The following is a 27,070-nucleotide window of genomic DNA, read 5'->3' on the forward strand; positions in this document are numbered from 1 at the left end:
TTTGTTGAAAAAAATGATTACATTATCTAAGTGAGGTGCTTATATACATTACCAGGATGGAAGACCCATTGATAAGGGTAAATAAATTTCCAAATTAGATATTACCAAAAACATTTAAGTGGAGTATAAAAAGACTGAAGCATAAAAGACCAATGCTTAAATAGCCAAAACCAATATCAAAGGCAAAGAATAACTATCCTGTTTGTGGGTGGTAACTATTAATATTGCACTGTTTAATCTCTTTGTTAAAAAAACAAACTTGTTATTGATTTCAAAGCTATGCTTGAACTCTCAACTAAAGACTATTCTCCTCTTTAACCATATCCTGTATAAGCAAATAAACAGCACTATTATGGGCTTCCCTCCCATCCTTTCCAATATTCTTCTCTGTCACCATAGTTAAAACTGGACTGACAACCGTCCCTTATGCTTTAAACTTGTTCTCTACAAAAGGTATGTTGATGAGACTTTCCTTGTTTAAGGAATCTGGCTTGTGTATAGACTGAACTAAAAGAAATGGGGAGAAATCTTAAACAGATGTGAGAAGCATTTACAGAAAAATTCATATGCATACTGAACTACATATACCCTATAGAAAAAGGGTCAACAGAACAGAATAAGTCAGTATTGTTTGGGTGGAAGTTTAAATTAGGAATAAACATAATAAATTCAAGAAATTTAAACTTACTGGCAATAACATGGACTTGAAGAACTACACAAACTCAAGAGAGCTTGTTAAAATGAAAGTTAAAAGGGTAAAAACTATATATGAAAGAGAACTGGCTTGGACAGTTAAACAATAAGGAATTTTATAGGTATATGTCGGGGATTGGGCCTCTTGAAAATTACAGAGGGGAGCCATTCTCAGAAGATTATAAGATGGTAAACTTATTAAATTATATGTTCTCTTCATTTTTTATGATGGAAAGTATGACTATTATGCCTCAATCATAGCACTTAATGTATTGGGAAAATAATGATATAAAAATATATTATTTTAAGTTCTGAAACTGTAATAAAAAAGTTTGATAAATCCCCTGGACTAGAAAACTTTCATCACAGAAGTTTAAAGAAACTTAAATATTTTTATTTGTGAACTACTAGCTGACATTTGTTTATAGGTCATTGAGTCATGGAAGAATATCAGGAGATTAGGAGTTGGTTAACAGTAGTTCAATATTTAAAGATGATGAACATTGTCCAGGCAATTATAGGCCATTTAATCTTACATCAGTAGTTGTAAAGGTTTTGAAAAGTATGATTAAAGATGTATTACAGAATCACTTTAAGTAGTTTGCTATAGTATCAAATAAATCAGCATGTTATTACAAAGAGAAAGTCTTGTTGAACAAATCTAATATTCTTTGAGAATGTTACTGCAAAAATCAATGAAAAAAATATTGTGAATTTGGTTTACTTTGATTTTTAGACAGCATTTGATGTCTTATAAAACTCTTGTTACAAAAAGTAAATCTGTGGGTATAAGATAACTGTTACTAAATTTGTTAGAAAAATATCAAGAGAGTAGAGAACAGAGTATTAATGAATGGAATAAAAAGATCTTGGTGTTAATCTTGGTGTAAATCAATTAAGTCATATTGTAGTTAGTAGTAGGGCTAATACTATTTTGGGTAGCATCTATAGAAATACTGAATACAAGACAAGGAATATTATTGTTTCTCTGTATAGTTTTTCAAGCACCCTTCCTCAAATAAGACATTGAATTGCTAGAGAATGTTCAATGAAGAGGTTTTAAAATAATATCATAGATGGTGGGATTGTCCTAAATTTGTTTTCTTTGGAGAGTAGAAGGGTCAGGGGGATTTGATTGAAGTTTTTTAAGATTATTAATGGTATTGATAATATACATCCATTAAAGTTTTTTGTGTTTAACAGTAAAAACAACAGGACAATGGGTCATAAATCCAAATTTTGACAAAATAGGGGTCATCTGCAGTTTAAGACAGTATTACTTTTCAAATAGCATGATTGGGTTTTGAAATGAGCTGCTTTCAAGGGTGGTGGAAGCAGAAAATGTAACCAGGGTTCATGAAAAGAATGGATGAATACAGGAATAATAATGAGTGGTTACAGTTGGAAGCTGGAAGGAGCAGCCTTGATGGGCAAGTTCATTTTTGCCCCTTAAAAATTTTATGAAATTTTCCATCATACTTATCACATCCAGCACTTTTTTCACTATCTGAATTCACTACACCCCTCTACAGACTTCAATAATAAAACTGAGAAGAAAAACTCTATTTCCTTTTTGAAACTTATTGTTTACCAGGATGCTAGGGATTTATCAACTCATATCAATTAAAAATAACATTTACTGGCATTTTCACTCAGTTTTACAGTTTTATACCTTTCTTTTTCAAATGCAATATTATTCTATTCCTACTAAGTAAGGCCTACAGACTTATTTCATCCTATCTAGTTCATCATAAAGAAATTACTAGCATACAAAGTGGCTACCCTAAGCATTTCTTAGAGAAGATAATTTTCTAATTCTTAATTACCTTGGTCATCAAACCACCTAAGATACAACTGTACCCAAACTTCCCTTATACACTCACTTACCATATCTTAGGAGCCAGAGCTCACTTATCACAAAACAGCTGAAAGAAAAAAATCATGTAACTCTTACTAAACCCTTATTTACTTGAAAGTTATCATGAAACCTAATTTCAGACTTAAAAACATTTCTGCTATAAAATTCATTTGTCGGCTGTCCATTATTCATATCTTGTCTATTTATACACTTGTAAGGCCTTCTATATTGGCAAAACTAAACATCACCATAAAGTACAAGCATGTGAATACATGTACATATCCATAAAAACTCTCCCAAATTCACTATCTATCAGCCCTATATGGAAAGAGAATTTCCAATTTCTCTCTCCAACTTTAAAATTTTCTCAACAGCCAAGCCCAAGGATGATACTGAACTTCTTATAAAAGAAACATTATACTTAAAATATCTTCTTCTCTCTGTTAATAATATACGGTCTTCACTTGACTTAAACCTATTTTAACTATTTCATTTGTGTTACACTTTTCATTTCCTTATATTATAAATTGTATATTCAAGCAGTTTACTTCATATTTCTGTTGTATTATAGATTTTGTTCCATTTGTACCTCTAAATTACTGAAAACAAAATTCTGTTTATTCCAAAATGTTTAATGAATGCTTCCTATTATCATGTTTATGTTGTGCTTTATCATTACATTTTCTGGAAAATAAGTTGATTACTGCATATAAAAGCAAGAACTTAAAACTTATACACTATTAAAATATAGAATATTAGCTATACTTTTATGTTATATTAATTGGTATATCATAAAAACAAAGAAGCTTAACTAAATTTTGAATGTAACTCACTAAAATCTGATGGCATGCTCAGAGAATGATGTTCATAGAGAGATGATTAATTCAAATAAAAACAAAGTGCTTGAAAAAATTTAAAAAACAAACAAAACTGAAGGTTCTTTCATGTTTACTTATGACACCAAAATCCTTATCTGGCCATAACAGATGAAGCTGGTTTTCAAAAAATATTTATAGCAATTCTTAGGCACTCTAATACAGAGGTTCTCAAACTTTGGTCTACTGAACACTTGTGGTTTGCAAGCTCTCTTTGGATAGTCTTTTGCACCCTGACACTTGAGGTCTTAAAAATTTTACTATATAAGCAAAGAGAATACATAGAAGTTAAATAGAAAAGTTTAAAACTGGATTTCATTTGAATTCAAGTAAGAATATGTACTTCACACTTGAGAGCTTTTCCACATTGTAAAATAACTATTTGCCTGCCAGTTTCTTATCTAAAGGAGAGGAGTTATTGTTGGACCTGTCTTGTGCCTAAGAGTAAGATCAGAGTTTAACAGAAATCCACTATAAGTTTTGAATTCAGAAAACTGGAGTGTATCCAGAACATGCAGACAAAATAATTTGTTTTCTTATACAATTTGTTACTTATACACCCGTGCAAGAAGAAGTTAATATTGTAGAGAATTTTATGCACTTACTTCATTTTGTTAACTTATACTATCATTATTATAATTTAGAATTCACTGTTTTAACAAATCATTAATTCTAATTGAATATTCACTTCACCTGATTATTGACTTAAGTAATAGTTTAGGAAATTAAATGCAATCAGGACAAAAAATAACTGTTGCATTTAAACAGAGATTACGCATATAATTAATAACTGTTTTTCCTCACAATATTTTATAAACTACAGACCTTGCTTCAAGTCATATGTAAACTTATAATCTAGTTATGAGTACTTACTTCACCATGTGTTAGCATTAAACACATGTCCATGTCACTACTATTGCTGCCCAGTCCATTCATGGAGGATCCGACAACAAATAATCCACAGTCTGGAGTTAAGAGCGTATAATTCAATTATAAAAATATTATATTTTTTAAAACATTTACTAAATTATAACAAGTAAATATATACAAAAGTAAGAAACATGCAAAACTGAGATACACAAGTTCTCATCTTACGTTTTACTCAACAATGAAAGCTGGTTTGTTTGTTTTTATGTTCTGACTTTAGTAGGATGGCTTTCAGTCTAACTGAATGCCGGATGCTTCAAAAACTATTATAGTACAGAAAGTGTTATTAATTTACACTTAAAGGCTTCAGTCAAATAAAATATTATACACAAGAAATAGCAGAAATTGTTTAAATACAAATTAAATACTATGTGCTCAATGCAGTTCATATCTCTGCCTGCAACACTGATCATATCAGGCTTCAAACAATTCAAAAACAAACATGGACCATTTTTGGTAAGACAATGAAGAATATTATTCTACATATGTTTAACAAAATTTTGACTGAGTTATTGAGCAAAAATGGTTAAAAGAGTAGTCCCTGTATTAACAGACACACACATTTTTTAAAATTATTTTCACTACCTTGACTGTCCAAAAACTAATCACTTCTAAGTTGAGTCACAGTCCAAACGTATACCAAATTTTGTCCAAATCCGTTTAGCCAATTTAAAAATATTCTTTTGACAAAGACACACATGAATATAAAAAAAACAAATTCCATCAGCTTTGGTGATGGAGGTAAAAAGGCTTAGTAGAACAGCTTTATTTTCAGAAGTTTAGAATCATAAGTTTACTTGCAGACTATGAAAATGCAAAATTACATTTAAAACTTAAGTGCTAAATAAATAATCAGAAAGTGTATCCAAAAGCTTCTTGATAAACCATAAAAGCTGCTACTGTCTACTAGTGTAATACTGTTACCCTGAAACAAAAAGATATTCTCGTGATAAATCAATGCTATCTAAGTACTATTCTTTGCAAAAAAATTTAGCATAATCGCTTTACAAATATATAATAAACAGGTACAGTAAAAAAGAAGTTTATAAATTTGAACTTACATGGAAATTTATTTTGCAGGATACTCAAAATAGCATGCCTAAGATCCATCTTTCTTCTGTACATTTCATCTGTCTGCCTACTATTTACAAAATGGTCCCAGACTGCTTTTGACAGCTGTGAACAAGTGTAATATTTCAACTCACACATATGCATCAGTTGTATAATCATAAGAATTAAATAATAAATAAGTTCAGCTGACTTATCTTCTTTGCAAAAGTTAACACTTTCCTATACTGAAATGATTTGTTTGTTTTGAATTTCACACAAAGCTATATGAGGGCGATCTGCACAAGCTATCCATAATTTTACAGTATAAGACTAGAGGGAAGGCAGTTAGTCATTACCACCCACTGCCAACTCTTGGCTTACTCTTTTACCAATGAATAGTGGGATTGACCATCATATTATAATGCCCCCATGGCTGAAAGGGTTAGGATGTTTGGTGTAATGGGGTTTCAAACCCACTCCCCTTGGATTACAAGTTGAGTGCCTCAACCACCTGGCCATGCCACACCTACTGATATGTATTTCTGATAATTCTTACCTTCTGTCACACTATACCTTTACCTCGATGAAGTTTACTCTTCCCTCCTCATCTAAGTATGAAACTTACATTGCTTCTTCTAGCCTTTATGATCCACCTTTGTCAAAGCACCTTCTCTCTTAGATCTGTATGTGAATTCCCCATTACTCCATATCTCCTTTTTTTTTTTGTTGAGACTGTCCAAAATAGCATACCCAAACAACAGCAATTATGGGGAGGATGTGTGAGAGAGCGTGGGAGGATGTCTTATCAGTAAAATATTTTCAGCACAGGAAAATCTTAACTTCCAAAACAGATTTACTTCTCCTCACACTATGACTAGAATCCTACAAGGTGCTGGGGTTGTGAGGGTTAGATCCACACAATAAACATCTGCATAGAAAAAAGGGTGTGTGAAGAGGAGATATAATAATAGTGCACTACCGAGATATACTCTTCACTCAGACAATGTGATATCTAATATGTGTGTGGTAAAAGCCAAACAGCCACAGAGGCAAAACCCTAATATCACCAGAAAAAACAAACAATACATGATTTTAGGGACAATTATACCTAAACTGGCCCACACTTGCAATACCAGAGGATCCAATCCTGGTCACTTCTTCAGCTAATTTAAAAATTCCCCACCACTGATGAAATATTATAAACAATTCAATATTTGTCTAGGCCCCAACCATACAGATGTGTCAGTGGAATTATAGGGTTATGTATCCAAACCTGGATTCAAGGAGTTGTGGTTACAGCATGAGAGACACAGTGTGGTATTATTGGATTCCAAACTGAAAGTTACAGAATATTGCATATTAAACCACTGGAATAATGAAGAGAAGGCAAGCAACACAAAAGTGGGCAAACCCAACCTTAAGTAGAACAAAATGTAACAAACTGAACTTGGTATTATGGGACCTTTGTCACCTCACTCATCCTGAAGAAACAGAGATTACCCAGCCTAAAATTATAAACTAAAATCCTAACTCTCTAACCTGAGAGGAAAGGCACCTCTTTCCCCCAGAATTATGGCGAGGATGTGGATCAAATTAAGTCCAACCGGTGGTACAGGAATTGACATTCCACGTGCAGAATTACAAGAACCCTCTTTTATGATCATTGAAATGAAGATGATGAACAGGAAGAGCTACATTCATCTCAATCTGAACCAGAATAATGACGAGGCTCCTGCTGAGGCTGGCCCTGCTTTTTCCATATGTCTGGAAAAAAAACATCAAGAGTTGTTGGTAAAAAGTACCCAACTTTGCCCTCTTCTTCTTAATTGGAACAATGAATGAGTTCAAGCATCACTCAGGTGATGAACGTCTGTCTATCACTCCAACAATTGGAAACTTGAAGTGGCAAAAACTCTACTTGGAAAAATGTGGGTATAATATACATTGGGGAGTCCCATGGAACACTACTCCAGTTCAGTGCAATACGTGAACCACCTTCCCTATTGTGATAATCAAACTGATCCCAATTTATTAATTCCAGAATCTAGCAAGAAAGGGCAAAATCCCCTTCTCTTTTACTCATGATAGTTCATGAGTAGCAGTCTAATAGTGTTTGTAGCTGTTTAAAACCTGGAAAGCTACAAGGTTGTCACATGAAACACTATACAGTTACGACAGAAAGTGCTCGTACCCCTGCATTGTGAGTAGTTTTTTCCTCATAACTTAAAAATTATCACGACTATGGTAATGAAAGTGTAGTATATTATAAATATTATAATAAAGCACATCTACATAAATTTGTATGCAAATTGAACAACAAATAAACTGTTCATAAACAAATAACCAAACATTGGAGGGGCAGAAAGTGTTCATGCATCTACTTTAATGGTCAGTTGTGTAGCTTTTCAGGTGAATTACTTGGCTCAATCTCTCCTCATAGCCCTCCATGATCATTTGACAGTACTTGACTGGTATTTTCTTCCATTCTTCTTTACAGAATGCCTCCAACTCTTGCAAGTTTTTTGGATGATACTGATGAACCCTGGTCTTCAACTCATGCCAAACATTTTCAATTGGGTTGAGATCAGGTAACTGCGATGGCCACTCCAAAACACTAATAATGTTCCTCTGCAACCAGGATTGCACATATTTCGATGTGTGCTTAGAGTAATTGTCATGATGGAAGATCCAACAATGTCCAAGCTGCAAGTTCCGAGCATCATTCTCGATACAAGTGCCTAATATATCAACATACTCATCTTTTTTCATGATTCTGTTGACACAGTGAAGGCTGCCTACACCAGAAGAGCTGAAGGAATCCCATAGCATAATCGAATCACCTCCATGTTTAACTGTAGGGACGGTGTTTTTTTGGATGGTTTCGTTCCCCCTTCTTACGGAAAATATTGCGAACACCATTATGGCCGAAAAGCTCGATTTTAGTCTCATCTGACCAAAGAATACTCTTCCAATAGGTAAAGGGTTTATCTACATGCTTCCTTCCATACCTCAATCATGCTTCTAAATGAACAGGCTTTAAATATGGAGTTCTACGAGGACGGCATGCTTTGAACCCGGAAGAGCGTAACATGTTCGTAACAGTAGAGGTGCTTACTTCAACCCCAGTTTCCCTTACCAGTTTCTATATGTCATTACATGTTAAATGGGGGTTCCTACTAATTTCTCTGAGAACCTTCCTCTTGGTTGTCTCTGGAATTTTGGTGGAGTGTCCAGAACGAGGGAGGTTAGCAGTTGATCCTGTATGCTTAAACTTGGCAATTATGCTTTGAACAATATATTTCAGCACATTAAGTTGTGTAGCAATATGGAAAGAGATACACGAGACTTGTATTTTACAATAATTCGGTTTTTTAAATCACTGGACAGTTGTTTCCTGTTCGCCATGATGACCAAGCAGATAATGACGGAGACAGCGCTATATAGCCGGAAGTATATTTTTTGCTGGCTAAATTCTAATAATTATGAACCCAAAGCCTAGTTCTGGAATGGTATAATATAGTTTATTTGCCAAACTAAACAAAATTTTTACAGGAATATCAGTTTTTATCACATGTTCTGAACTGTACGAACACTTTCTGCTCCTCCTATTTTTGGTTATTTGTTTATAAACAGTTTACTTGTTGTTTAATTTACATACAAATTTATATAGATGTGTGTTAGTATAATATTTATAATACACTATACTTCTATTAGCCTACTCATGATACTCTTTAAGTTATGAGCAAAAAACCACTCGGGATGCAGGGGTACAAGCACTTTCTGTCGTAACTGTATCCCAACAGAACTCATTGCTACAAGGAATATTTTTCTCAGTCTCTTGGTAGCTAGTGCAGCTTAGGAAAAAACATACCTGACCAGGCAAAACTTGCCACTGAGTGGGATCTAAATAAAAATGATGAGAGGGTCCTTGAAAAAGAATAGAAATAAACACAAAAAATTAAGTCACTTAACTTCTTTCACAATCTAGGTATGGAGATAGTAAAAAAACATCCAAGGAGGCAATTGCCAAATGATGTAAGTAATGAAATATAAATGTAGTAGGCATGGTTAACTTAACAGTCTGTACAACCTTCTCCAGTGGGTGATGTAACTGAGTCACAATGAGATATGGTAAACTTGATGAGATGCAAAGAGGTCTCCACTGCTCTAACTAAAGTCCAAAATAAGGAATATGAACCAACTGTCAAACTCAACTTGTCAAAGTGAAAGGGATAAGTTGCATGACACCATAGGGTCCAATGGTTAAAAAAAAATGGTGATGTGAACTTTGAAACCCTTCAGTACATGCAGCATAACATCAGAGAGTCTAAACAAGCATATAAGATGATCTGGATCCTAGAGGTCATAAAAAATTAGAAACAGAGAGAAGTTGAATAGAAGAGAAAGTCTTATCCCCTTCTTTATTAACTGAAATTTTGGGTAGAAAAGACATATCAGGATACAACAATATAAGTGGAATGGTAAACAGTATTATGTACAGGAATCACATACACATCTGAATGCCAACATTCACGAGCCAACAACAGAAGAAAAGAATTTCAGAAGGTCAAAACTATGGATTCAGAAACTTTGTCTTCCAGAAAACAAAATGTAGTTGAAAAAAAACTTTCTACAAAAAAAAATTTAAAAAATCAAGGTACCAAACCTTTGTTGAATAACTGCATTAGAAACTGAGAAACTTGCAGCAAAGTGAGACAAAAATGATTAAAACCATATCTAAGAGATTTGTTGAGAATGCAAATATGGGTTCCCAAGTGATGGAATGTTAAGGCATGCTTATCTGATAAACAGGGAAGACAAGGTGTAGCAATACCTTTTCTCAAATGATCAGCAAATTTCCTAGCATGCACAGCAATGTCTGGCAAAGGTGGAAAAGACCAGGTAATAAGCAGAATGATTTTACCCCAACAAAGAAAGAGAGTCATAACCTACAGGAAATATGCTCAAGACATTACAAATTTGACATACTAGTTCCAAAATTTGTGCAGGAGAAAAATTATTTTTTCTAGGCTCATGATTAGCTGTCTGAGCAAATGAGGTGCCAAAAAAATAATAGTCCAAATTCTCACCAGTCCTCCCTTGATTCGAGACAACTGGAGAAAAAAACATTAGACCTCGTGTAACACTCTACTTTTCATTGTGTAAATGGCAAGACATTTCCCAATAATGTCCATGTAATGCTAAACTCCAGAAGTGAACAGTAGGACACTAGGGAACTCCATGTTAGAGATGTGAATCTGATGTAAAATAGACAAGTTCAAGACCCAATAAGACAGGTTTTAAAAAAAATAAGAAACAGTCTAAATCACAGATATAACTAAATCTATTCAACACTAAGTTAATAGAAAATAAAAATTGGAAGCTTGTATACAGATCTGGTAAATGGGATGAATTGACAAAGTTGGAGTGAATCACAAAATTTAACTTACTATGGGCAATATAATTCAGTATAAAGAATGAAACAAGCAAGGTAAGATTGATACTAATGTTTGCATCAGCAAAGAAATGAGTAACTTTTGTTAGAATAAAGCTATATTGTGTGAGGAAGTAAGTGCTTCAAAATGGTACTTTTACTGGCATCTTTGTAACGAGTTCAAAAACCATATAATACAATAACAGTGCATTAAAACTTTAACTTAAGTTATTATGTCGCTATTTTCTACTGTATTTGATTTTTCTGGAATATTTCTAGGAATGTATAAATGCTAAATTAAATAATTTTTACATGCCAATTAATTTTTTCTGCAAAAAGTTTTTCTACCTATCTCACAAAATCAAAATTAAGAATTTTGGTGAGATTAAAATACAAGGTGCAGTTTACTTCTGGATATGCCAGCAATCAGTAAGCTAGACCAATGCTAGGAAATTCGACCTCTTGTAGTGATGACCTGTAAGGCATGTGTAAGAAATTTGGGTTATCCCTTACTCAATACAACCAAGTGAAAGATAACCAAAACAACACCATAAACATGAAATAGTAAACACTTGCTGATGGCTTAGTTCTCTTGTATCTTCTATATGTATTAAGTTTTCAAGCACTGTCTAAGGGAGGAATTATTTCAATGATACTAATTCACTCAACACATTTTTTAAAGACAGACATGAAATTTTTTACCCCTATATGGAGAAAAATATGAATGGAAAATTTACTACACATTGTTCTTCACTGATAAAACTAATTTTAAACATTTTTATCCATATTTTAATAACCACAATGTACACATCTGAAACATATTTATCCTGCTGAAATGTAAAAGAATACAGTTAAGTATTCAAATGCAAAAACTGTCCTTGTTTGGTTAAACTATTCATACACTGTATCTGTGAATACAATAAATGTCCAACATATACTGAAATAAATACATCAGCAAATGTGTTACATTATTTTTCACTATTTAATTTAAAAAGTGTACAACAAATTGTTTTCAGTCATTTTACTGTTCACAGCCAATGATTTCTAACTTAAATGAAATATAACTGCCATGAGATATACACTTAAGTATGTTTTCTTTGACCTTTTATACTTTACACTGTTGTTGTTTGGTATTAATCAAAATACTACACAAAGGGCTGTCTGTGCTCTGCCCACCATAGATATCAAAACCCAGTTTCTAGAGGTACAAGTCTATATCTCTGTTCCACTGGGGAGTTATGCTTCAGGTAATAGAGCATAACTGATAGTAAATTCATATGGACAGTTATGAACACAGTTACCAAGACAAACTTAAGCTTTTATTTAAAACAAGAAAAGTTTACTTTTATTTGTATATTTAATCTCAAATATACACATTTTATTTTAAACTCTCATAACTGCACACATTTTAATTGCTTACTTGTTAACATGGGAATACAATTTTTCATTTACAAAATCTCTCTGAAACATGTGGATCATCATTTTGTGTGTTAAGAAGGTTATATGTTAATTTATTAGACACTGAAACTGTTAAAATGGTAATGTACATGAACCATATTATTCAAAGCTGTAAATGAAGATAAAATGTCCCTAATACTAGGTGTTATTGAAACTAGTAGTATAACAAAGTACCCTGTGCATACTAATATTACAAAGAAATACATGATTATTGTTGATTTTTTAACTTTGCACGGTGGATCTCAGTTCATACCTTGAGAGTATTCTGTAGAAGATATGCTGGTATAAATCAGATTAATATATTTATTGTATCTTCACAAACAGTATTTCACCATGTTGTTTGGTGTGAAGAATGGCTTAACATATGAAGAATAAAAAATCTGACAAATGCTTGTAGACCCAAAATGCTTATGCAAAAACACAGTGGGTGAAACTTAAGTGTTCAGGCATATACAATGATTTTAGTTATTTTTTTGAGAATTTTATAAACACATTGCTGTAAAAATGGGCAGTGAAGAATAAAATAAATATTTGAATAATTTATTGAAATGTAGATTCTTAAGCAGTGAGACAACAATCTTTGACATGATTGTGCTTTCCTATAATACACCATATATCCTGTGATACCTAAAAGTTTCAAAACAATATATTCACCTGTGCTATATTTTTCATTTCAAAGACTCACAGTGGCATAAACATAAACCCCAAAATATAGTAATATCTTCCTTGTAGGCCTGCTTCTGTTGTGATAATCTACAATAGTCATATTACTAATTTGTGTTATGTAAGGTAAACTCATTAATTTAATGTAAAGAAACATGTATAATAACCATTTCAATTATATATCAATAAAATTTTTAAAAAGTGTAAAACCTTAATTTCATCATATCTTTGACTCACTCATAAAACTTAAAACACAACAAAAGAACAGTTAGTCATTCAGAGTGAAATTTGAAACAAATTATTGACATAAAAGATGGGGCTAAAGTGACACTGAATCTAATCAAGCACACTCTAGGTGTGAAAAAAGGTGTAGCTGAAGAAGGATTGAGTGTGCAACTTAAAGGAATGAAATCAAAAGCATTGACCAAACTGGTTGTTACACTTATAACACTGGCAGTTTATATATATAATAAATGTCCCAAACCTATTGTGGTAGAAGTGAATGAAACAGAGAAATGAAGAGAAAAAACTGGTTGTATTAATATAATTTTAAAAGTATTTGACAAAAATATACCTTCTTGTACAGTTTCAATCTCAGTTTAAGTGAACAAATCCTACACTTTCTACTCCATTAAACTATACAGGTTCAAGATACATATTTTGCAGGATTCAACAGAAATAATACAGAAAAAGCCATGCTGATGACTGCAACTGTGTATAGAGATTTGAATGTTAGATTTATTAACCAACTCATGGAATATTAGTTATTACAAAAGTTTGAATGAATGTTATGGTCCAGTGTCTACTCAGTGTAAATAGATAGCATAACATCCTATTTATGCATCTTAAACAGTATGCTCCAATTACTCAAGCCAACTGACTTTAGCTACATAAAACTAATAATTAACATACCTTATTCCATACTTACGTAATAAAGAAATTGTGTTAACCCCTTAGCTGTGTAGTTTTATGAAGTAAATTATCATCCAATCAAAATTTAGTAATCAATTTGGTGCATTCCGCAGGCTGTTGCTCGAAATAATTTAAAACTTACCATATAGAATGTTTTGCAATTGCTTGTCAGTTTACAATTACAGCACATGGTGCATTCCCCAGTTAATGAGATAAGCAGCCAACTAAGCAACAGTAAACTAAAATTACAATATTATATGCGATAAAAATGTTTTAACAATACTGATATAATAAAATTAATATTTCATATATTTTAAGGTAAAATATGGTAAAACCTACAATACATACTATGACCTTCATATAATTGTGACTTTTGGTTAACTTCTACACCATACTGTTTTTTTTTTGTTTTGTTTTGTGTGTGTGTGTGTGTGAGCTGTCTCTAACACTTCTGAATGATACACATGTAGACCACATTTACTGTGAACTTTAGTCAGTGTTTTTGAGATAATGCTTTGAGCTCCATGCTGTGTTCTTTATTTGACCACACTTAATGAAAAAAGAAATAATAGAAATAAGAAGTACACGATGTGATAAAATGGACCACTTATTCAAAAAACAGAAATTAGCCAGAACCAACATATTTACATAACTAATCTTTCATACAGGAAGCTTTGCAATTCTGAAGAGTGCATCCTTTTTCTAAGATTTAATTTTATCCCAATCATTCATCAAACACCTATGCTTTATTTCATTGCTTTTATAGGGATGACAGAACAAGTTCTAATCCTGAATGAAGCTTAGTACTTAAGAATTCTCACCTATACTACTCAAGTACAACACAAGAGTTGTAAACAAAACATCACAAGTAAAGAGACAGCAGCTATGAAGTCCCTGATATAAAGATTTCCACATCACCAGCTAACAAAGTCAACTACACTGTGATATTAAATCATATTGACTATAATGAAAGTTAAAACTTGTACTTGATGACAGAAATATCAGTAATTGTGATAGGATGCTATAAATGATCTTGAAAAAGAAAACCTTGAAACTTCTGAAGAAACTTAGACCACATAACTTTAACCTATTATCAGTTGGTGGATGCAGACCTCCCCAACTGTGTAATTTGCCCAATGTACACAAGTCAGATGTTACACCTACACTAAAAGTGAAGTATTATCACACTCTCATCAACATGCTGACTACTTCATCCCTGTACTTCATCCCCTCAGTACAAGTAATTTTCAAGTAATGTGCTCCACAACATTTGTATCATAACTTCAGACATTTCTATTCACCTGAATATGTTCTTTTAGGTTTTCATGTTATAAACACATATTCTAATATACCAACTCCTCACACACTCACTTACAACAATAAGAAACAATCCCTTGACTAAATTGGAGAACCAGCCTCACTGTATTCCATTATGAAAGTTGACTCCTAATGCTTTAATACCATGAATTTTCACCTTAAGGGGTGCTTTTACAAAAGTACCAATGCCTTAACCATAAGTTTCTCCTTTGACCAATCATGTGTGAATTTGTATCAAAAACAACAGAATCAGGAACACTGAAGCCATAATCCTTGATATCCTGTGTGGAGAATGCCTTCATAATACAACCACACAAAAACAAAAACTCATTTTTAAATGAAAATAGACTTTTTTCAACTGGCGGTAAAATTTTAATTGTCATATTCATTATTTCAAAATTTTATTGTGTGGTTGGTTTTTACTCTAAATCCTTGGTATTTTGAAGGAGCAAGTGAAACAGAGAAATGAAGAGAAATGTCTGGTTAGTTCCAAGGCAGAGAAAATAAAATGATCACAGCTGATGACGTAACACTGCAGACAAGAAGCAAGGTAACAAACTTTCAACAAAGCATCAAACAAGCTTCCCAAGATCAGGGTCACGAGTGGTTGAGACCAGTTGTCTAACGTCACAACTGGGATCTTTGAAGTTACATAAAAACATAACAGCACTGATGATTTTCACCAACACCTAAACTCCCAGTTTACTGTTTGGATAGAATAAGACTGTCCAACTTCCATTTTAAGACAACTTAATGCCTATCCCTGAACAATATCTATCCAAAGATGTTTACAGGAAATCAAACCACATCTTTCAATACCTTAATTACAAATCCATTAAACATTTCCAAATGAGAACAGAAACAAATCAAGACCCTTCCCAAAGTTTAAAACAAGAAATCTGTCTTGTTACCTGTATGTTTGAAGCTAATGGTTGTCTAAAGCAGTTCATTAAATAGTCTCAAAAAGCCTAAGATCTTCTCACTGACCTACCTCAGAGGAATTATTTCTTACTTTTCTATCTACTTTAAGCTACAAAATCAGGAAATTGTAAAAATTAAGATATCAAAGTTTGGCTCAATTCTGCTAACAATCTTTGAAACATTCTTGCAAGAATTATACAACCAAGAGATCCCAATAAACTAAAACATGTAATTTACAGTGTTCTTTGCAGTAGTGGTAAAATTTAAATTATAGAAACAGAAAGAAAAATTAATAAAAGAACGTGTCGATGTAACAAAGCACTTTCACCCAGAAAAATATGCTGTAGTTGAATGCTCTTCGTACAAAGCAAAACATTAACTTAATGAAGCAAGTACGTGATTTTAGATAGAGCAAAACACTGGAAATTTCGAACAATTTAAGCTTTAAGAATAAAGAACAGTAAACCAAACAGCAACTGAGACCAAGGCCTAGAAACTAGTAACATCTGGAACAACATTCTGCAGTAACTTAACAAAAACCATGATTCAACAACCAATAACAATTCTTCACAGTTCACCAGATAACTCTAAATGGCAATACTACCATCTTATTCCTGAAATCATTGGCAGAAGTCTTTATCAAACTCAGATCCTAAGCTTTCTTTATATGCCAAATTATTATACCTTTATTTTTCTAAACTTTAAAAACACTGATGATCAAATTTGTATAAATAACATCAACAACTTTTATGTATTAACATCTCTGTGTGATATATATGCTAATTCAAATATTTCAATCATGAATGCCAGATATGCATTTCTCAAAAAGGGATTAAAAAGGACAAAAAACAATGAAACTGAACAAGTATTTGCTTCAGGAGGTGTATGGTCTGTCTAAGATTCTATAACAGGAAGTGTATGGCCTGTCTATGGTTTTATAAGCTGGAAGATACATGTTATGAAAATAATGCATAAACAAGCTTTCTAACAAATCCCACTAATGTTTAAAATATTGCAAATGAATTATTATAAAGTTATTGCTCATTGTTTACTTATATTCATTGCTAATATATAATTTTCATGAGAAGTTCTGAATCTCCTTAAAGTCATATTACAACATGGAGCACCTAAGTTTCTTGTGTTAAATTACATCATTCTGGGAAACTGTGCACACCAGACTGTCATAACATTAGGCATATCTAAAATCAAACAAAAGTATTAAGATAATCTGATACTTTTAAAAAATTAAATGGTCTATATACAATATGGCTTCCTACACACAACTTTTTAACTTAGCTGAATACAATTATTGTATTGTATACCCAAAATTGAAGCGTATATAAAGATTATTTAACATGTAAATGTGTAAAATCATATACTTAAAATATAAATGAAATTTGTGTTTAACATAAATAATTTTTTTCAATAACTTGTGTAATTTAAATTTTTTTAATAGTTATTTTTAAATTAGGAAATTAAATAATGTATAATATGAAAAGTTTCGTACAAAAATTAATTCGTAAAATTTGGGATGTGAGTTAACAAACACAAGGACATAGTCTGTGGCCTGTGATTCATATGAAAAGGTTTAATAGATACAATGCCTGACCCCTATATTACTATAATATTATTTATTTATTTAGTTAATAAGTTTTTTTTAGCATATAATATCATGATCTGTGAGTCTAACCTATTTAAGAATAATTTTAGTATGTTTCACCTTGCACCTTCTCTTTTGTATTGTTCAACTTTATATTCTATTAAATTACTGTCATTCAAAATTAGTTTTTAAACCTGTGATGTTCAGAGACCCTTGAAACAGATCTAACTCAAATTGTTTAGGAAAATAAATAAACAAGTATTCGTCTGAAGTTGTCTGTCATCTACACTGGAAATATTGCATACTAGCTGGAGTACCCCTCCTCTGGATGAAGGTTATTTAAATTCAAGGTAAACAAAAAGTTATCTTCAGACATGAGAAATTCCTTCCTGCAAATGTAATTACAAAAAATGCAAAAATGTCCATAAAAACTGCAACACTGAAAATCTGACAGAACACAATGAACATCCACACCAAGTTTGGTGGAGATTCAGCTATAGGATGTGAGGTAGTAATAAAAAATGCCATAAAAACCACAAAAATCCAAAACTGAAAATTTTTATTCACCTCATGTAGGGACCTAATGAATATCTCTTCACACCCAGCAAATTAGCTATACAAAAATATATCAAAAAGTACTATTTATAAAGATTTACTTCTATTCCTTCTACTTGATTTCTGTTTGTGGTACAAGTTTCAGAAATACTGATATTTTCCTAAACTGAAAATGTATTCACAATACTACTCACCATCCTTACACATATAGCTGTTACTTAACTACCAGGGTTTATTCTTTTGCCCAATTGAGCATTGGTCTGATTTTTCTCACTTTTTCCAGTCTTTTATTACCCTACTTACTTGCCACTGGCATGACACTTTCCACCTATGTTAATTCACCCTCTATCCTGGTACCATACATAACTGCCTTCTTTAGATAATGTTATCACCTTTTCAAGACTGACTTAATCCCAGTCTCTAACACTGGCTCTTAGTAGTAAGGAAGAGAGCAAAAGGAGGTATTACTGGAAATATATTTTCAATTTCAAAAAATGTTAACTACAAAAACATATTTACCTCCTGTCATACATACAGCTAGATTCCCACACTAATAAGGTGAAAGGGCCAGTGAAGATACTATCTATATAGAAAGTGTCTGCATTGATCACAGACGTGTCAACAGAAGCTTGGCACCCTACTAAAACAACTTCACAACACCCAGAACTTAATTCATGTAATGTGGGTGGAATTTTACATAATTTGCTATAACTCTTGGCCAGACCCCAACAAGATGGCAGAGGTTCCATTACTTGGGTTGGAGTTACAGAACCATGATCCCTATATCCCATGTTGGTGGCTCGAGTAATTGGACACTTTTATTTCTACAAAACTTGTTGGAACATTCCCAGAAGAGAAAGAATTATCTGTGCAATGTACAAGGGCAGTTGAATAAGAGTTGGGCTTCCTGTTCCATAGAGTAAAGCTGAATGGGAGTCAGCTGAGACATAATGGAAAAAAAAATATCCACACTGATGAAATACTGAATTGAAGAAAGAACAGATGTCTTGGCTTTGAGAATAAAACCTGCCTTGGTGTTTATGAAAGTAGATTAAGGGTGTAATGATAACATTGTAGATATGGTACCAGCAGTAACCAGTCATCTGTGGAATGGTGTATGCACAGTGATAGCAAATGGAGTTCATGAAACAAAGCTCATACAAATCAGCAGAACCCACTTGAAACTGATATTATTCTGAAGAAAAAAGCCCTGAACTACAGTACCTTGCACATAAAAAATGTTGATAATAGATGGACACTATGACATGTGCAGATAACAGCTGACTACAACAAACTTGGACATCTACAATCCCAGTAAAAAAAATGTCAACTCAGATTGAGAAATGAGTATCTTGTGAGCCTTGGACAATTTAGGCTTTGATACAGATGAGAAAGATCAATGACTGTACACCAATCTTCTCAGAGCCAGAAACTAATAGGAATTAAACCCCAGAACTAGCATGATCCTCTCACTATCTCCAAACCAACCCAACTATGATAGCCCTAAAACTGAGTTTCAAACCCCAAGGATCTTCAAGAGATGGAATCCCTACAGGTTGGACAGATAACAATGAAAATGTAAAATGAATGACTAATACTGACTGAAAGATCTGTAGTGATCCTGGATCCATAGCTAAGATTATCATATATCCAGAAATTCTCAGAGCTGAGCCCCTACAGATCTCAAAGGCATACAATAATCACCAACAGTGTTGGTAGTGATCTGACTGAGCAGTGGAACCCTTGGATATAGAAAGGCTCTGTTCTGGGTATTAATGTACTGAGGGGCTGATATCAGGGATCAGGAACCTTGAATAGATGTGAAACTTTGATCCCCTAATATAAGATGAGGAAATTTGAGATACTAATAACAACAGGGGTGACTGTAGAACCCAACAACTGAACCAATATGCATGTTAACAATGATTCCAGCTCATCATCAATGAAGTTGGGGATCTTGAAAGTCTTCGAACAAAGTGTAAGGTAACAAAAACAAAACACTGGAGTTGTAAGTCCGTAGACTTACCCTATCCCATCACAAAACATTGATCTCTTCAGGTTAGTTCCACCTTAGAACCCTCAAAATTGAGGAGCAAGATGTATTATTTGATGTTCAAAACATGATTCCAGTGGTAGGCTAAATCACAAAGTATTGACAACCATGTCAGGTAAGGCATAATTGTCCCTTCACATAACTGAAATGTAAACCTTTCCGCAATGGATGGAGTGAAAAGTAAATATCTGTTCCCTGATCTTTCAACCATCAAGTACAGTGCAGGCTGAGCAAAAACTGGGTAAAGACCCAAAATGGTGTGCAACTCGTAATCTGAGGGTCGCAGGTTCACACCCCAGTCGTGCCAAACATGCTCGCCCTTTCAGCTGTGGGGGTGTTATAATATGACGGTCAATCCCACTATTCGTTGGTAAAAGAGTAGCCCAAGAGTTGGCAGTGGGTGATGATGACTAGCTGCCTTCTCTCTAGTCTTACACTGCTAAATTAGGGGCGGCTAGCATAGATAGCCCTCGAGTAGCTTTGTGTGAAATTCAAAAACAAAACAAGACCCAAAACTTCATACTCTTGATAAATTAACTGAAAAAAATAAATCAAAGGCAGCATATTCCAAAGTGGCCTCCTTTTTGTCTTTTATTTGAAGAGATTTTGTTGATTATTGTTGCTCGTAACAAAATTCAGTCAGATATATTAGTTTTGTTATAAAAAGCAATAATGAGCTATCTATGGTGTCCCACCACAGGTAACTAAACCCTGGTCTTTACAGCTTAAGTTCCTCTTGAACACCTACAGCCATTTCCCACATTTTAGACTTTTCTTTATCTATCACTTCTACTTTACTTGGGGTAAAATAATTTATCTTCCAACCCACAAACTCTACAAACAATGTGCATGTTTTCACTACTAACTATATTACAGATGCATGCTAGGTCTGTGTTCCAAATAAAACTTATTCCTTGCATCTCCAATACTTTACAAATTGTAAGTCCATAACATTGGAAAAATAGATGGCAAATGACCTTCCTTATCTCTCACACTCTCATCCTTAGGGCATGTGCCCAGAAACAGTAAGTTTCAAACTTTGTTGACCTGAAGTCAAAATATTGTTCTGTTCTTAATTTTAATTAAAGTTTTAAAACCCATAACAGGCACCTTTAGAATACAAGGATATGACGTGTTATTGCTGAAGTTTAAAAAGGTTTCCACGGGACCAACAGGCTAAAGGCCTGTCATTTCTTTGTGATTAATCCTGAGGGTTACAAAATGAAAAGATAGAAGTTTGTTTATAATTTGGAAAACACATGCAAGGCTCCAGTTAAGGAGGGTAACTAATTTACTGAATAAATTTCTGTTGGCAGTAATTGAGACCAACAACATAAAAAAAGTTTCAGTAAGGAATCTATAACTTGTAGAAAAATTAAAGGTAAGTTGTAGTTAATGTAAAAGAGCAGCAGAGGAAATTGTGTTAAAATTTTTAGCTGTTTAAAAAATAAATTATTGTTTACATATAGGATTAGGGTAATATCAATGTTTCAAGTTGCATTTTGTCACCTAACTTGATCTTTGTATCTAGTTTTCATTATGCATATATGTACATATAGAGTATTCCTATAATTTGATATTTATGTATTTATTGTGGTAATTGTTTTTATATAGGACCACCCAACAATCCAGCAGCATGGATGAGCCAACAAAGTGTGCATCTCATACTACACTCAGAGTTCTGTCCATAATTGGTTTGGCAATTAAAATTGGGCCAATTGTTACAGAATTTATCAAATTTTCTGATCCCAGGAAAGAGATTGCTGATAAATTAAAAACAACACCCAGCCCACTTTATTCACAACAACAATCTTCTAATTTCTAAGCATGCTTATAATCAAAACCCTGTACCTTTTTTTATTCCAACATAAAACATTATTCACTATAGAAAAAATTTCATTAGTAAAATAATCTCTTTCTTATTTACTTAACAAAGTTGATCCACCTAATGAAACAAAGATTAAAAGTCAATGCTATGCATCTCATGAAACTTATCCATTCCTTTACAAATCATACAATAGCAAACAGTTGATAAGAGCTTGCAGGAAATCTAAATAGAACATTCTCGTGAAGTGCTCAAGATGATATGACATGTGGCTCTATTAATATCATACTATTATTAAATCACTGAAGAGTGTATGACAACAAAGCAATTGTAAATTTGGAATGTCCTACTACTTTTTAACAGGTTTTAGTTTTTTGTCTTGCCAACTGTTTGAAACTGAGCATGTCACTATTATAGATTTCACTATAAAATAAAATTGGTGAACAGATACATACAAGTATTTGTAAAATAGCTATCCTGTTGGATAACTGTCAAAAAATTCCATCTCAACATTCAATATTCCGGTTATTTATGAATATGCATAGTTCAAAGAAATTACATTAAAAGTTAATGAGTCTACAAATGTGACTGCTGACTGGTTGCATTGCTTCTCTCACAAGACACATTATGCTATTTATCTGTTAAGTACTAGCCACAAGGACAGTTCCAATGCTTATTTTTAATTTATTCATGTAAAAAATGAAAAAAGAGATATGGCATGGCACATTTATTCATATGTCAACATTTTGAAACCTAATGAAGTTTCAAAGTACATTCTTCAATTTTTAGGGATAAACTGTCAAAAACACTATATGGTAACATCAACTTTACTGTGCAAAATTGGAATTAGGCTGATTGTGAACTACAATAATAGCTAATTTGTGATTTACAATTGTAAAATTATCAATAAAACACTAGCTACACTTACTCATATTTCAATATATTAAAATCAATGTAAATTTTAAAAATAAACACTTTATATGCTTCCCAAAGGGATTTTTTATCTCATAAGATATAAGTAGGTAATTACAACATGGTCTATTATTTCTTTATTTTTACATTCTTAAACAATACCATGTAGAATGTTTAATACACCTAATTTTATTACTTTTAATTCTAATTTTCATGATTATACTTTTACTATTATGATTAGCTTAGTTGTTAGCTTAATGTTTATTTTGTACTTGCCTAAATCTCCTAAGCTGGTTGAAGTTCAGAAGATATATTGGATTTATGACCAAAAATATCTTTAATACTAAAATTACTCAGCTGATGAAACAATACATTCTAATCTTTATAATCAGAACCTAAGAGATGTATACTTAATTCACTGTACTAATTACCTATGTTGATTTTTAGTTTAGCTTTAAGTAGGTAACTTGCTCTGATTAGAAGTTAATATTAATTTCTGAATTACAAATATTACAGCAACAGTATATTTTGAAATATTTCAAGATTATTAATAAGTGGCCCACAATATACAATACCTTATCCCACTGTCCCCCATTCAGCAGATCTGGAGGCTGTGGAATACTTGAAAAATTTGTATGAGATAAAGAGTGATGAGAAAAATTTGGGGGTTTACGTTTTGGACCTGATTCAGCAATTTCACCATTTGGATGCAGTTGACTAGTTGATGGTGAAGGAAATTCCAACTGTCTTCTGTTAAGTATAATAAAGAGAATTATAATACATCTAAATGGGACAACTCTAAACAAATTACAAAGAAATACACTTGCTTACGATAGCTTAAAATCTGCATCCAACATACCAATTATGCTGCAAAGTATAATCATTCATCAAATTAAACAAGCATAATCTATATCCTCAAGGCTGTCATACTGAGGTTTTTATCCTCAAGGCTGTCATACTAAGGTTTTTATCCTAAACTGTCCAATGAACAGTTCAAGATTTTCAAACATTAGCCTTTGAATTCTGCAACATTAGACCTTTAAAAACTGTTTAAACCTTGCATATTTTAATAAATATGATATTCAAATGGCTTCTTATCTCTTTACATGTATTACAGAAACCTTAACCATGATGTTTAAACACTCAAATCATTACAGATAGAATGAATATATCTAACAAAAGAGAAATATGGGAAGATAAATTCTTCTAAAATATTTCCAAGCTCACTGTAAGGAACAAAAACAAGCTATGTTTATGGGAGTGAAGTTTTTCCAGAGTAATCACTCTCCTTTAAAAGGAATTTTCTAGAAGCTGAAAAAAGTCTTTCACATTTAATCTATTTTGATATCTATCCCTAACTCAATGATGCACTGATGTATGTGTATGACAACATTATAAATATACTCTAATTTACGATTATGTTATGATATGATGAATATTGTAATCAAGAAAAGAGTTTTTGATGATTTTCATGTAATTTTACTTTCAGGCCCTCTCAGTAATTACCAGATTTAATCATGTTAACACATCATTTCAAAACCAATGCTCGAACAAAAAGTCAAAATAAAATTTAATTACCATTATTAGTTCAATAGTTCCTTATAAGCCAACGAAAATGTACAGTGATCATATGCTAAATATTCTTACGTTAATCCAGTGATTACCTATTCAGAAATGCTGAAACATATTTACTCAGTATTTCACCTTCTTAAATTTTAAACCATCATTCCATCATCTGGATACTTTGCTTTCTAGAGTAAATCTACTGATAGTCATGCTTAATGTTTTTATGGTAAAAAACATATTCTGAAGTAAACCCACTGATTATCATGCTTAAAGGTTTTATGGTAAGAAACATATCAATTTTAGCTGATCACTTAGTGATATTACCAGTTTTATATGAAACTCATTTATTCATACTTTATATTACATTATGAGGAGACTTTTGTAAACTTTTTAATCACACTAATGAAAGATTAAACTTGAACAAGAAGCAATGTTAACAGTCCAGTGTGATGCATCACTTTATTTTGTAAAAATCTAAAGACAGCATACAAAGAAAGCAGATTAAAAAGTATTTACCATATTAATGTTCTGATGTTGATCTATATTTATATCAAATTGTAAGTTATATTCTGGAAATGATAATATAAGATGTAACACGTTTGTAATATAATAACACAGCATTAGAAGTATAACATATCTTGAGCTTAATAAAAAACTCTAAGGTTCTTATCGTATGAATCATTTTTCTTAAAACAGATCATGTTAACTTCGTGGAAGAAACTACATGCTCCGTAATAATTTGAGTTCTTCAACAGTACTCATAATTCACACTTATTATATATGTGTGTGTGTATATATATATATATTCTCATTCATCACTTTTATTTTTAAATATGTTAAAAGCACAGTTCCTCAGCTCTGCACTACTCAACATGCAACCTTCTGTGGGTTTTCTTTAACATTTACCCAAAAACAAAACTTCTTTCATCATTTATAGTAACAGGCACAATTTTTTTTTAATAATTTTTTTTTCTTTTAATGTTTCTCAAAATTTTGTTGGTCAAAATTTTAACCATTACCATATATAAAGTTGATTTTGTGTTAAATGGAAATGTATCTATAACATAAGATTTCTTACAAAACAGAACTGAATCATGACGTATTTTTCACTCATCAGCTCACACCAATTTGTTAATTAAACAAAGTCTAAAACTTTTGGAAGTTATAATTTCGAATGGATACTTACCTCTCCTCACATAATATTCTCGATCAATGCTGTCCTCTATCTGCCTTAATACTCCCACCTATCACTGTGTGTTTGCACATAATATAGCTGTACTGGAGAACATAAATAAGCGTAAAACAGCCCTCCATCAATATGAGTGCAACACTCTTAATAAAGTTTATTCCCTCAATATTATAGAACCATTCACTTATCCCAAATTTGACATACTCAACTGAAGACATAATTTTTGCTTAAATTTTCTCCCTGTTTATAAAGATTTCTTGAAACTACTACTTTCATTGCTTCTAGCTTACTAATTTTTCTTCTATACATTAACTTGATTTTCAATGTTGGTCTGGAAATTTTCACTTTCAGTATGAATTACGAATTCACAATTTAAAGTTAAAGCAACTACTGCTCTTGTTACACTATTAACCATAAATCTGAAATTTCAGGATCCACTCTTTTACCCGAGAAGAGTTCAGTCATATTTCTCCATGGGTTAAAGCCCATTTTTCAGCTTGCTCAATCTCCTGACCTATGACCAGACTTACTATCTTCTGGTTAGATGGTCAGGAAGACAAAGATTTGGATAAGGATAACCTGTTCCAACCTCTTTCCTTGCCATGCAATACCAGTTCATACCATTGGATGTTCATAGATTTTCTTCTGCCTTCCTTGATATGGTATCCCAGGTAATTTACTTTTTGTCTACATCCCATATACTTTCTGATTCCTCTCCTTTTCTATTCCATCCTGTTCCTTCTTCAAATTACCTTACCTTCCCACTCTCTCCAGATACCAGAGTCTATGCTAATCACTTTATAGCATAATAGCATTCTGAGATCAGCAAGCTTTGTCATCCTCATGCCTCTGGTTCCAATGCACTAGCATATCAATGTTTGTAATTTCCTTTTCTAGGCTCACATAACTTAGGAGTATTTGATTCAGGTGTAAAAATATAATCTATTTATTACTGTAAGGATTTTCCAGGCCCAATTTTCCCATCTCCACTTGATCCTCACCACCATACTGCTTTAGATCTCCTCTATCCATCTCTCATCTGAGGTTATCCACAGTTCTCATAAGAGGTTTTAGGGAGATACTCACTTCTTGTGGTATGTTTGTCTTCCTCTGCCCTTTCCCTCCTAATATGGTTCCTCTATTGTTTGAATCTCCTGGGTAAGGATGCACCTTTAGCTCATATGCACCAGTCCACTTATTTTTGTGTGACCTTTGTAAGATTCATTTTTTGTCACCCATCAGTCTTTGGTGATCTTTCTGAC

General features: G+C 32.6%; 1 protein-coding gene across 14 annotated transcripts in view; it reads right to left on the reverse strand.

Moving 5' to 3' along the window:
* LOC143247048 (poly(A) RNA polymerase GLD2-like) overlaps nucleotides 1–27,070 on the reverse strand; it is a 119,376-nt gene that overhangs the window by 81,319 nt on the left and 10,987 nt on the right. For all 14 annotated transcript variants that reach the window (XR_013026325.1, XM_076494386.1, XM_076494385.1 and 11 more), the window contains exons 3-5: nucleotides 23,629–23,803; nucleotides 5,415–5,529; nucleotides 4,300–4,391 (exon numbers count right to left, since the gene is read on the reverse strand). Coding sequence is in view for 13 of the 14 variants with exons in the window: in XM_076494386.1 (XP_076350501.1) it covers nucleotides 4,300–4,391; nucleotides 5,415–5,529; nucleotides 23,629–23,803 (382 nt within the window). In the remaining variant the exon portion in view is untranslated. The remainder of the gene's footprint in view (nucleotides 1–4,299; nucleotides 4,392–5,414; nucleotides 5,530–23,628; nucleotides 23,804–27,070) is intronic.

This window comes from Tachypleus tridentatus, chromosome 3 (genome assembly GCF_004210375.1).
Source record: "Tachypleus tridentatus isolate NWPU-2018 chromosome 3, ASM421037v1, whole genome shotgun sequence".
NCBI lineage: Eukaryota > Metazoa > Arthropoda > Merostomata > Xiphosura > Limulidae > Tachypleus > Tachypleus tridentatus.